A 13,733-nucleotide genomic window follows, 5' to 3' on the forward strand; every position below is an offset into this window, starting at 1 on the left:
TTTCAGCGTGTTATGGGTGACTTTGCTGGACTAGCAAAAAGTCACTACAATTGTATATATAATAATATAGTGAATAACCCTTTAAGTAAATGTATAAATGTTTGAACATATAGATGAATATAAAGAATTATCATTCTTGTACTTCCAGGTTACTTTAAATAGCTCTCTGTCTTATATATTTTCTTCTTTATAACGAGCATAACAGAAAATCAGATTTTGTACAAAGTGGTTTACGTAAGCAGGTCACTGGATTTTGTGATTAATTATTTTAGCAAAATTAAAAATTGACCCATCAATATGATTTCATAGACATGAAAAGTTATTGAGGAAAACCCGTTTTCCAAAAAAAAATTTTCAATTCGACCGGTTTATTCCGTTATTTTGTCAATTTGAGTCAAAAAAATATTGAGAGGTTGATTGAAAGATATATTCAAAATGATCGATGATATAATGTTGAACACAAATGTGTACGTTACCAATAAATACCAATAAATGACAGATGATGAATGATATGATGAATGATATATTAATATCAAAGTTGAATGGAATCGTGATGATATAGTTATTAGAAAACGTAAATTTGTGAATTTCCACGATACAACGTTAAATCAACGTACGTGTGTTGGATTGTATTATAAATAAGTATTCTTGCACTGTATCGGCAGAAACATGTTTTGGACTTCTCTTGTGAATCACTAGTATTGTCGAAATTTTACTATGGATTGACAATTTTTCATCCTTGTTCTGATTCTGTGGCGAAGTAGGCACAGAACTCGCGCTACCGGTTCATCTTCGGCTTGAGAAAATATGGGGAACAATTGTTGGAATAAATAAACTTGCAAGGCTCGGAAAATTTTGAGTTCTTTCATTTCTTTCCATTTGAGGAAAAAGTTGATTTTTAGGCGCGATGTTCATGAAATGATCATTAGTCATGGTTACAGGTTTATATTACTCAGACTTATAATGCAGTGATGGTACATAAACTTTATTCAATTTCATGTGGACAGCTTCCTATGAGTTTATGAAAGAAAAAGTTTTTGAGGGAACATGATCTGTTTAAGAATAGTCCACTATTGTTGCATCATGGTTATTGTTTCTTGTTTCTATTCTTTTCTTTTTCGTATTCTACTTGATTTTATTATTTTATTATTAAGTGGATTGGCTTAAGCTAGACTTCGTCCCTATATTAAATATTCCAGATTTTAACCTATCAACGTAGGAGAGAACACTTCCCTCGGAGTCGGCTTCCTCAATCTCCATTAAGGGGAATGTTCGCTCAATCCCAGACATTCAAAATATCAGAAGGATAGAGCGCTTGGTTGTGTCCGATCCTTGTGATTTTCACGTGATCCCGCTGATCCTTGTACAGTGCATCCCATTTTGGGTGAGACAGCCAGGTTTCTCGCTTGTTATTCAAGATAGAGCCTTGCGGTTTTCACGTTCCTGTCCTACTTTTTCGTGAAACTCAAGTTGGTCTTATCAGATTCTGCATAACTTTTTCCGTTCAAAAGATACAGGGTGATTTTGGAAATTGATACTTTTCGGACCCCTTCTTTATCTCCGAAGTTATTAGAAATAGTGCTGAGGTAAAAACTGCTTCTGAATCAGAATTCTGCGTAGAATCCAGTGGCGTACTCAATTTTTTTTTTCGGGGTATGGTTTTGAAGATTCAACAAAAACTTATGTTTTTTTTAATGGAACACCATGTGTATCATTTCTTCGTTGAATTTGTTATTTTTTTCCCTTCAAAATGATATATGATACTATGTAGGTAGGATGTTTAGAAATGTTAAAAAAACACTAAAACGTCAAACAATGATGATTTTTTGTAAATGGGCCATGAATTTTCTATGTTTCAATAAGAGGATTATTACTTTCGATTTTTAAAAGTAGTAGGTCATTGATGACACAAACATCCTTGTTGTTATTATGGCTACTATGCATTTGGAAGCATTGTTTTATCAAGTAGGCATTGGAGGGAAAAAACCAATCTGATCTAGCTGTCATCGCTATAAATCATTGTTACCATTATTGATTCCTCTTTTCTATGGGAAATCCATTGCCCATTAACAAAAAATCATCATTATTTGATGTTTTAGTGTTTTTTTAACATTTCTGAACATCCTACCTACATAGTATCATACATCATTTTGAAGGAAAAAAAATAACGAACTCAACGAAGAAATGATACACATGGTGTTCCATTAAAAAAAACATAAGTTTGTGTTGAATCTTCCAAACCATACCCCGAAAAAAAAATTTGAGTACGCCACTGGATTCTACGCAGAATTCTGATTCAGACGTAGTTTTCAGCTCAGCATTATTTTTAATAACTTCGGAGATAAAGAAGGGGTCCGAAAAGTATCAATTTCCAAAAACACCTGTATCTCTTGAACGGAAACAGTTATGCAAAATCTGATTAGACCAACTTGAGTTTCACGAAAAAGTAGGAACGGAACGTGAAAACCGCAAGGCTCTATCTTAAATAACAAGCGAGAAACCTGGCTGTCTCACCCAAAATGGGATGCACTGTACATGTCCGTTGCCTCCTAGAAATTTATCCACTTTCTTTGCTGTAACTGAAAGAACAAAATTTTTCGATATAATAGTATTCCATCAGTTGTATGACTGTAAATAAAACTTTGAGAAAAGTTACGGAAAATTAAAATTTATCTGATCGGGAAATTAAGCAGCTTGGAACTTTTTCGCTACATGGATGGGTGCCCGTCCAACGAAAGCCAAGCGGTTCAGCGATTTTTCTTCGCTTCCTTATCGCACACGTCAACACGTGACCGATAGCCGAGACCAAACTCCGTCGTCAAGTTTCCATCCGATGGAAATTACGAATAATGGCGATTGTTATATTGTTGGAAAAATTACACGCGAGAAACGGAGCCGTTGGCGATAATTCCGACTCGGTTTTCTTTTGAATTTTCACGGTTGAATTCGTTAGCGGTCTGGCGGGCGCGCTAATGACACGGCTACGTCCGGTTCGCCGATGGTAATTGGGGAAATTCGTAGCCGGCCGTCGTTTCTACGGCTGCTTGAAAAGACTATTCGAATGCCATTAATTATTCGTCGAGGGGTTCGAGCTTTCCCGTATGCATTCTTCAACCTTCACGTTTTCATTGGGTGCAGGTTTCATTGAAATTCTCAATTTCTCACCGTGAGTTATAATACTACTATTTAATTTTCAATTCTATATTCGATCAGAAATAACAGGAAATAATTGTTTGTGCAACAGGTGGAGAAAATTCAACTTTTCTCACGAGTGCCGAAAATATTTCGGATCGATAGAGCAGTGGTTCCTACCCCAATACAAAATTTTCAATAAAATGGTACCTTCTGTAAACCTCCGTAAACGTCTAGGGTACTATCGACCGGGGCCCACCCTGTATAATGTTTGTTAGTTATAAGGTGTACAACTTTGGCTGTAGCGTTGAGTGTTTGTCGAATTCAATAGATCGTAGATGTCATACAATAAGCTTAGGTATTTGTAAACAAAACGCCATCAAAATATTGGTCGATTTGTGTCTGCATCATAAAGTTATTCTTGATTAAACATGTTAGGTAACCAGCAAAATTCTCCTCCTTTTCGGAAGGTTTTAATTTTCTGCTTTAATATAAAGAAATTTGCGGCTGGGGCTCATCGAATGCTCTCAAATACCTATGGTGAGGCCGATATTAGTGAAAGAATGTGCCGAGAGTGGTTTCAACGCTCAAAGAACGGTGATTTTGACGTCGAAGACCAGCATGACGGTAGAAGAGAGAAGGTTTTCGAAGAAGCAGAATTGGAGGCATTACTTGATCAAGACTCGTGTCAAACGCAACAAGTATTGGCAGGATCATAAGGAGTGACGCAGTAAGCCATTTCAAAACGACAGAAAGTCATGGGAATGATTCAGAAACAAGGAAATTGGGTTCTGTACTAGTTGAAGCCGAGATATGTTGAATGGCATTTGTTTGCTTGTGAACAGCTGCTTGCAAGGCAAAGACGAAACGGATTTCTGCATCGCATTGTGACTGGAGACGAAAAATGGGTTCATTATCCCGGTCGTGCTCCCACGTCTACAGCCAAACCGAATATTCACGGTTCCAAGGTCCAACTCGGCGTAGTGTATTATGAGTTGTTAAAACCGACTGAAACAATCACAGGCGATCGTTATCGAACGAAATTAATGCGTTTGAGCCGAGCATTGAAAGACAAACTGCCGCAATACAACGGGAGATATGATGAAGTGATTTTACAGCATGACAATTGCTCGACCCCATGTTGCGAAAGTGGCCAAGACATACTTGAAAAATGGCACACGGCCTGGCTGATCGGTCTTATGAAGAAGTAAAAAATTGGATTGATTCGTGGATCGCTGAAAAAGATGACCAGTTTTCTCAACGTGGGATTCAACGATGGACAATACTTTGCATCATAAAAGTATAACCAGTTTTTCACAATAAAGCTTCGAATTTTGGAAAAAAAAAGACGGAAGCAAAGTTGTACGCCTATGTAAAACAACAAGAATAATTTATGATTTAACTGAATATTTATATTTATAACTCTACTCTTCACAAATGAAATAAAATTAGCAATTATCAAAATTTCCTCAAAAGAGATCTTTTCTTGTAGATTTCTGGCCTGAATAAAGGAGTTTGTTCTCCTTTTTTGGCAAGTGTGTTGGCCTCTTAATTTTCCTTGTTTTCCGGAGTGACCGGGAACCCTTGTTGTTCTCAACTTTTCCATTGAATTTTCTCCAATATAATTTTGATTGTTTAATCGATTTTAGAATTGATTATATGTGAATTTAATGCTTTGATTGCAGTTTCACTGCTAGAATGGATCGCTTCATCACATTTCTGTAGGTTTATCTCCACAAATCTATCAATTGCAAGTATTTTTACATGACAGACGCTTGCACAACGACCTAATGATCGTGAGCATTTGGCATTGAATTCCCCAGCGCCAGGGTTGTAGAACCATCTGTGTACCATTTGATGGAATTCTTTTGGGAGCTTTTGAAGCTCCCTTTCCCAGTATTCATTTCTAGTTAGGATCGTAGTGAAGGCTTTCTTGATGTTAGTTCTCTTTATCGTCTCGTCATTGGCCGCTGATGGTATGTCATTGGTCGGAGAGGACCAGGCTCTCATAGTCTCATGGCCTCATGGGCTAATCTATTACAGTAATGATCTACCATGTTCTAGTTGGACACGTTCTCATAGCCCCAGTGATACAAACACGGGCAAACCTTTGTATCCTATCGAGGGCTTCTCCTCGTGCTTTTCTGACTTGCAATCATGATGTAACCCACCAAACGAGCAGTAATTAGACATTCTTTATTCATCAATAATCATAAATTTCGTATTTATATTATTCTTCGTCTTTGAAGCATCAAACAAATCCAATGTACTTCCAGATTTATTCTTTTGTTCATCAGAATTTTCCGCAAACTTACCATAGTTTTCCAATATAATTTCCCTTCGCTGCTTACATCTTTTATATTAAAATCGACAGAATTCCACTTTTCAGAAGCCTTCCTCATTGATGTAGATTTTGACCACAGGTTATTTTTTCATTTATGTGAATAACTTTGCTTTTTTTGTGAAATAGCCTTCATTATCTTTATTCAAATAAGATCAATGCTTCATATTAGTGCCTATATATAGCTAATGCAGGTTTGATATTCAAAAATCCTGGAGTATTGAACCTTGTTCAACTCTTCGGTATAATTTGGTTGCTAATTCAGAAATATCTGAACCTAATGTTACGTTATTCTTTATTTAAAAAAATCGAAATCCTTATGAGACCTCCTAGGACTTGAACAGTTAAACCGTACCAGATTTAATTAAAAATGAACGTGATCATAAAGCCACTTTACACCGTCGATAGACTCAGAAACAATGAAGTTACCACCCTCGAAGATTTATACCATAACTTATCCTAGTATAACATCTATATTGCACTATTCTCATGCGACCCACTAAAATATTTCCCTCTATTCATGATACAACCACGACAATTCCAGGGTATAGAAGCCGATAAAACGGATAATAAACGTAACGCCTGAAGAATGTTTCGAATGGCATAAACGGCCATCATTTCACAGCGGACGTCGAGTGTTATTTCTAGAATTTTCCCCCAAGAATCGCGTGTTCGATCTTTGATGTCGATGTGAACATTTCGAAATTACTGCAATAATATCATCAAGTTGAATCACTATGTTTCATGCGAATTACATACATAAACATCTAATTCAACTGATATGACTAACATATGTTGTTTGAGAGTTATTAATGTGCTAGATATTCAAAGAAGATTTCTGAGAAAGTTTCAAAGTGAACGTTTTTTTTACGAAGAGTATGTTTGTGGGGAAATATTATGTTTTGTCAACACTTAGACAGACCAGTTACACAATCCACCTATCTTCAAAAAAGTGTATTTCTTGATGATGGGGTGTTGGTTCGAAAGGTAAAAACGTAGAAAACACAAATTGAATTTTCAAGTATAAAAGTTTGTCTATAGGGGAAATATGTCTGAGACGGCATACTTTTTGAACTGGGTTTATATCTATCAATAGAAATATCTTAAAAAGGTTAGGACCAGACGAAATTATAGTGCAATGTATAATCTATGGAATGGTTCATTCAAAAATGAATATAATAACAATATGAAAGTGTAAAATAACAATCAAACAAGGTCTTCATATGCCATCTCACCCTCAACACTGTGGATGAGATGGCATGGGTACATGATAAATTATGACCTAGGTACATATTTCGCAAATACATTTTTTTATTTTTTTTGTCAACTCCTGCACATTCTGCATGACACCACTGGTCACATCCATTGCATTTGAGCCATATTTCTTTGGAACGAGATCGAGAAAACATGTCATTGCAGTATATACATGCAATGTCGTCATTTTCATCGCCATTCCCATTGAAAGGATCTTCTGTGTCCATTGTCCATCAATTCATTTTTCATATTTTTCCTTGGGAAAATGATAGCTGGTGGAATGTAAGTCCCAACGGCATTCATACCGCAGACCACAGTGAAATGATGTCCTCTTTCAGCACTATAGTCAGGACTCCCACCTGTTTTCGGCCGCGTATGGCAAAAATTTTAGTATTTTTCGAAGGTACTGTTGAAAATCCTGATCCGTCGACATTCCATATGTCGTTAGCCTTCAAATGATGATTTTCCGGTACAACAGAAAGAAGGGCAAAATATTTTTGAATCTTCTGCTTGTTGAAAGCACTAGCTCTAGCGAATGAAGTTGATTCTGGAGTTCGAAGGCTTATACTAGGATTTCTATCCCGGAATTCTTTTAGCCAATCCCATCCTGCCATTTTTTCGACATGGGAAAATCTGGGGGAATTTTTTTTGCTTCCGCCACTTCATAAGCAAGCTTTCTGACGTTGGTTGTTGTAAAACCAAAAAATCGTATTTCTAAATTTTTTAAATGCTCAACAATTTCCCTTTCTAAGGTTTCATCGAAAGTATCTTTATGACCCCCCATGTAATTTTTCCTCTACCCTTCACTTTTAATTGCACGTCGCCTTAATATGCTAGGCACATTGAACGTCTTTGAGACTATCAACCAGCCCATTTTTTTTTCATGAACTGCCTTTATCGCTTCCTTCATATTCTCTTCGCTCCAGGAACGTATTGTTGATTTTCGTTGATAACGCCCTATTCCTTGAAAAATCATAATTAAATTTTCTACTCGAAAAGGAAACTTAACAAAGTGCCTGGGTGAGATGGCATACCTACACCATCTCATCAGCATATCACATATGCCAACTCACCCAGAAGCAAACACCATCACTTTTTTCTTTCTCAATAACAATGGTGGATACTAAGATGAAAAAAAATATATTATTCTGAAACTAAAGTGTATGCAGAAATAATAGAAAATATTTGCACTCCCCGATATACCTGTTTCTTTCAAATATTCACCGAAAACTCTAGCTGTTGTAAATTTTCAGCCGACTCGATAAACTTTCCTCGCATGCGCTGACCAAATACTACTGCAGAATTTACTAGAACTCACGCAGACGTTTAACTACGTCTTATTCTATAGTATGCACATTGAACTGGCGCCTAATTCTGAATGTCAACCGAGAAACACGTTGTATGCCATCTCATCAGCTATGCCGTCTCAGACACATTTCCCCTACATTTTGAAAACTAGCATAAGCAGGGCTGCCCTAACCTAAGATATTTTTTGCCTCTGAGCTAGCCTGAAATTCTGAAATCTTTCCGATTTGACTTTAGATACTGATGTAAAAATATAAAAATTGAAACACGATTTCACTCTATCATAGAAAGAGGTCAACAATTTCAACACAGATTCTTTGACAACGCACAACAGATTTATTTCTATCCGAATGATTTTTTTTTTTGAGATGGAGCATAACAATAGCTCTTAGTTCATTTATAAATCTCTGGACTACTGATATTTAGTACTTCTTTTTATTATATTGTTAAAGCTCCTTTTCACTAACAAGGTTTTACCGTTTTCAGTGGCAATGGTGCAGTAACCGGCATGCTGAAAATTGGAAAGAAAGGGTTGTACGTATTCGACAGAGAGGGACAGCATTACCAGGTGACGCCACCTTGTGTCCTAGACTTTTACGTACACGAGAAAAGGCAAAGGAGTGGATTGGGAAAGAAACTTTTCGAATACATGCTTGAAGTGAGTTTGTGTTGGGTTTTTTCTATTATATTTTAATTTTGGATGTTTACACAAGAAATTCCGAGGTTTTTCCCCTTGAGGTGGAAATGGTCCTCAGCACTAGAAATGTTTTTTCAACGCGAAATCGGAATGTTTTTCTTGTTGATGAAGGATCCATTTGAAGACATTGGAGGATTATTTATCGACTCCTATATGTCAGCTACATATCTGACATGATAATCGATATGTTATTATGGCAGGATTGTGAGTAAATCGATTGATGTATTAGTTATGATGTAGTTCTACGAAGAACAACAAAAATTAAGTACATTTTTAGCCGATAACTGTTTAATTTGTCATACCATACGGGTACAAATTAACAATATAAGAAGTTTCATGCTGAATAGCCTGCTATCTGGGCAGCTGTCACTTTTAAAGCAGGCATCTTTTGACAATTGTCCAGTAAAAACTACGCTACCACTAAAAATGAAACGATGCACGCTTCAACAACGCATTAAAATTGTTAAAATTCATTACAAAAAGAGTAAAAATTTTGCAGCTGCGGCTGCCATTTGGCTAATATCCATTCCATAGTTAATGGTACTTTTCAAACATCCATTGATTCCTCTTGAAATATACTTGTTTTCTTTAATATCAAAATAGACCTTTCATTGGAAAACCCTATATTTTATATTTCATCAATGGAGTAATCTATCTTTGGACCTTTCGTATCTCAGGATATATCCGGAGAAATACAGCTCGAATCTATGAACAGCATATCGTTATCGGTTTATCTCAGATGACATCGGGAAATATATTTTCATATAATTTCAGAGAGAAAACGTGAAACCTCACAATCTGGCCATAGATAGACCAAGCGACAAGTTCCTCAACTTTCTGAACAAGCACTACTATCTTCAGCATCCTATCAAGCAAATGAATAACTATGTTGTTTTCGATGGGTTCTTCCCCGAAAACCAGAAGAAAGATACTTCAGAAGGCAGGTACGTCATTCAAAGGTTGCAAGGTACAGTGCCATCTTTAATTTTATTAATGCAAATGACGAAAAATATTTATTCATAAATTAATTCGCAGTTATAAGTTCATTTACAACATTTCCAATAATTTGTTCACATTGAATAAATCAATATTCTAATCTTAAGTCATATATGATAGGTACTAATTAGATTTTCCAATTTCGGTAGATCTCAATTTTGAAATCTTATTCAAACAATAAAAACTATGAAAAAAATATTAATTTGAATTCTAATTGAAATAATCATGCCAATCATAATCAATAGATAATATAGTAGGATTATGTCGTTCAATTCGATTTGAACGTTCATAAGACCCATCTAGGAAATAGAGGCGATATTATACAGGAATTCATTCATACGAAATAACCTCTTTTAGAAATCTTTTGAGCCACGAAAGGAGGGACAGGAAAAGATTGAAGCAAGTTTTATTCGATATGATTGTTCATCAGTGGGTACTACGGAAGTAGAAAGCGTTCCCGATTTGTCTGGGACTTATTTGACGGTAGCGTCATTTGCTTTGCGAATAATTTTTGTGAAACTGACTTTGTCCTACTATATAATCTATATGACATGGTAATATCTAATTAAAATAATCAACTCTCACTAACTTTCAGTCCACTGAATAGAACTAATGGCTTACAAAGTTCTCAATCTCCTAACAATCAGCAACCACTTTACGGTCGTTATGGGGCCCCCAGACCCCCTTGCAGTATGGGACAGGTATTTTAACATATTTTACGAATAAGTTTAGAATGCTTCCCTAACGAATTTGTTCTAGATAATACACAATACTTCGGCCCAGAAGAACAGCGAACCCACGAGGTGAGTAATACGGAAAATCTAGTTTAGTTTTAAGGAACAAGGAGTTTGCGCCCGTCAAGGTTAGTCCTCATCCCAGATTATCCCTATCCTTATCCCACATATTTCCGTTTTTCAGTACGGACAATTTCAAGAATTCACAAGGCGTTATGCCTGCTCAGGTCCCTATGCAACAAGAACGGATGCCTCCCGTTCAATACGACGCTCGTTGCAATGCCCAACAACAATTCGCTCATCAATATCCCCAAAATACATTTCGAGAAGACAGGAACAATGTCCAACAGCTCAATTTTCAGAACACCCAACAAACTCTCAATGCCCAAAATCAGCAGCAGCAGTTCCAGCGGAATCAAGTCAGAATGTTCCCGGAGAGAGAAAATCAGTCCGGGAGCGCGACTTACAACGATAACACCCGATTTCAAACCGCCGAGCCTGCCGGAAACGCATGGCCTCAGCAGGCGCAAGCTCAGCAGGTTTACCAAATGACACAGATCATTCCGAACGTGCAGCCGGATCAGCAGAGATACGAAACTTCGACTTATAACAATATACCTTCACAGATCCAGCATCAACAAGCTGCCGTTACTTATCAAGGCACTCCACAGTATCCCGTGACCCTACCGTATCAAGGTGATGTTACTCAACCTGCTGTTCATTCACCACCTCCTCCAAACGTCGAACAATCTCCCCAACAGCAGTATCAGCCAGTTCTTCCACCTCAAGAACCACCGTTGTATCATGCGCAAGATATCGCGCAACCGAGAAGTACTCCGAATTTCGTACCATCTACCCCTGAACCTATTCAACATCCTGACCAAAGAACACAATACGTTCACCAGAACGCAAACAATGTTTACGCTGCGAATATTAACGTCCCTCAGACTCAACAGTTCCAACAAAACCTCCAGCCTATTCCTTATGGTCCTACTGTGAACCAAAATGTACCTCAGTACAACGTACCGCCACAACAATACCAGCAAACAGCTATTCCACAATATCAATACCCTCATACTCCACAGCAACCAGCATTTCACGAACAATATCCTCCACAACAGGTTTACTCTCCCCAAACGCCAACTCAATATTCTCCACAACCTCATCCTCCTCAGCAAGAGCAAATACGGAAGGAAAAAGAAAAATATCAAGAAATCCAACCCAGCATTCCGAAACAACGGATTCAACCCTACCAACCGCTACCCGAAAAGAAGACTGACAAGATACAATCAGACACAGTACACTCTTTGCTCCAAGTAGATCCAAAGTACTTCAAACCCAACCCCGTAAGCCTAAAGAAACCCTCGTTGGCCGAGTACAACCGTCCGGTGATACCTAGCGTCAAAAACGAAGAGACTGTTGCTTCTCTCTTGAACGCTGAACAGGAGTTCTTTGAGAACGGTTTGCTGCGGGACAAGTACAAGGTTTCCGTAAGGCCTAGGTCTTACCAACAACGGTCCCAAGATGAGATGGAAGGTTATCCCAAACAGTTGCCAAGCGGTCGAAGAGACGCCGGAGACTATACTCCGCAGATTATGCATCCACCAAACGAGGTTTCTGATGCCCCACGTGAAGAAACTCGCCAGATTCAACAACCAACCGTTCAATCGGTTCAGTATAGAGATCAGCAGGTTCAGCAACTCCATCAGAACCAACAGCAACAGGTTCGCTCCCAATATCAACAGAATCAGTATCGTCCTCAAGATCAGCAACAACAGCCTATCGTTCAGGACCAACAGTATCAACAACCTCGCCTTCAGGACCAACAGTATCAACAGCCGTATCGCCTTCAGAATCAGCAGCATCCTCCTAGCCCTCAGGATCAGCAGCAGCAAATTCGCCTTCAACACCCGCAACAACAGCTACACGTTCAAGATCGGCAGTACCAACAGCAATATGGCGTACAGAATCAGCAGTATCAACAGCAGAATCACCTTCAGGATCAGCAGCATCATATTCAGAATCAGCAGTATCAACAGCAATATAGCCCTCAGGTGCAGCAGCATCAAAATCGCCTTCAAGATCAACAGCAACAGCATCGCATTCAGGATGTGTATTATCGAGCACAGGATCAGCAGCAACAAAATCTGTATCAGAATCAGCAGCAACAGGAGCGCCTTATACCGCAACAGTTTGTTCCGATGGATTCTCGCCCTGCTCAGGAACAAAGGTCGCCTCAGTTCTACGGATCGGAAGCTGGGGATCAAAGAAGACCCGACCAACAGCCTACTCCTAGGATTCCGCAGATTCAGCAGCAGCAGCAACAATACAAGAGGCACAACGGAGATCCGTATGCGGGAGATGAACAGCAACAGGGTGGCTACGAAGGGGGAAGAACGGAACGGAATATTCAGGAAACCGGAAATGTACCGATCGATAGAAAAGACGCTAAGCCCCAAGATGCGGCGCCTTGGCATCGCGACGCCGTGGAAAAGAGGACACTGCAACCTGTGGAGGAGGAGAGGATTTATTCGCAAGAAACGAATCCAGTGGTGGCGAGTGAACAGAAAAAGGAGCATTCACCGGTTAGGATGAGACAGAGTTCGTATATTGCGAACGACTTCAGTAACCATCCTGAAGGAGAGAACAAGAACTTGACGAGAACGAAATCAAAAACAAGGTATTATCAATAAGAATTTCGTTGGATCTAAGACAACTCTGATAGATTATCTTCTTATCACCTGATCAATGTGGGTTGATTTGATCTTGCCGATCACGAAGATATCCGAGATTAACTTGTTTTTTTCGTTATACAGATTGAAATTAATTCATTGACGGTACATTCAATTACAAAAATTAAATTTATTTAGAGTCAGTGGTCTTCAGACCCGTAACCTTCAAGTGTTTCACATGAAAATTTCAATATAGAAACCAATTGGGTACAATTTTTTTTTTATACACTCAAGTACTCCGCGAGAAAGCAGAGAATGATAAATCATTTTTTATACTGTATGTAAAGGGTGTTTTTTAAGAGCTATAGAACTTTAAATTGCAATAAAACAACGATGGATTATTCGATTGACAAGATAGTCTTGTGGCAATACATTTTAAATATGATTTCTGCCATATGACCGTGGCGGTCATATGCCAGAAATCCAGCCGTGGCGGCTGGATCGGATGTAGTGCAATCTGGACATCCAATTTTCGATGACTTTTTCCAACATTTTTGGCCGTATATCGGCAATAACACGGCGAATGTTGTCTACCAAATGAT

The 13,733-nt window shown here is 38.2% G+C and overlaps 1 protein-coding gene across 2 annotated transcripts in view; it reads left to right on the top strand.

Annotated features, from left to right (window-relative positions):
• LOC123674243 (putative uncharacterized protein DDB_G0271606) overlaps positions 1-13,733 on the top strand; it is a 39,123-nt gene that overhangs the window by 22,328 nt on the left and 3,062 nt on the right. For both annotated transcript variants that reach the window (XM_045609179.1, XM_045609178.1), the window contains exons 3-7: positions 8,519-8,690; positions 9,504-9,673; positions 10,321-10,426; positions 10,485-10,528; positions 10,644-13,139. In XM_045609179.1, coding sequence (XP_045465135.1) covers positions 8,519-8,690; positions 9,504-9,673; positions 10,321-10,426; positions 10,485-10,528; positions 10,644-13,139 — 2,988 coding nt within the window. The remainder of the gene's footprint in view (positions 1-8,518; positions 8,691-9,503; positions 9,674-10,320; positions 10,427-10,484; positions 10,529-10,643; positions 13,140-13,733) is intronic.

This window comes from Harmonia axyridis, chromosome 2, assembly GCF_914767665.1.
Source record: "Harmonia axyridis chromosome 2, icHarAxyr1.1, whole genome shotgun sequence".
Classification (NCBI taxonomy): Eukaryota; Metazoa; Arthropoda; class Insecta; order Coleoptera; family Coccinellidae; genus Harmonia; species Harmonia axyridis.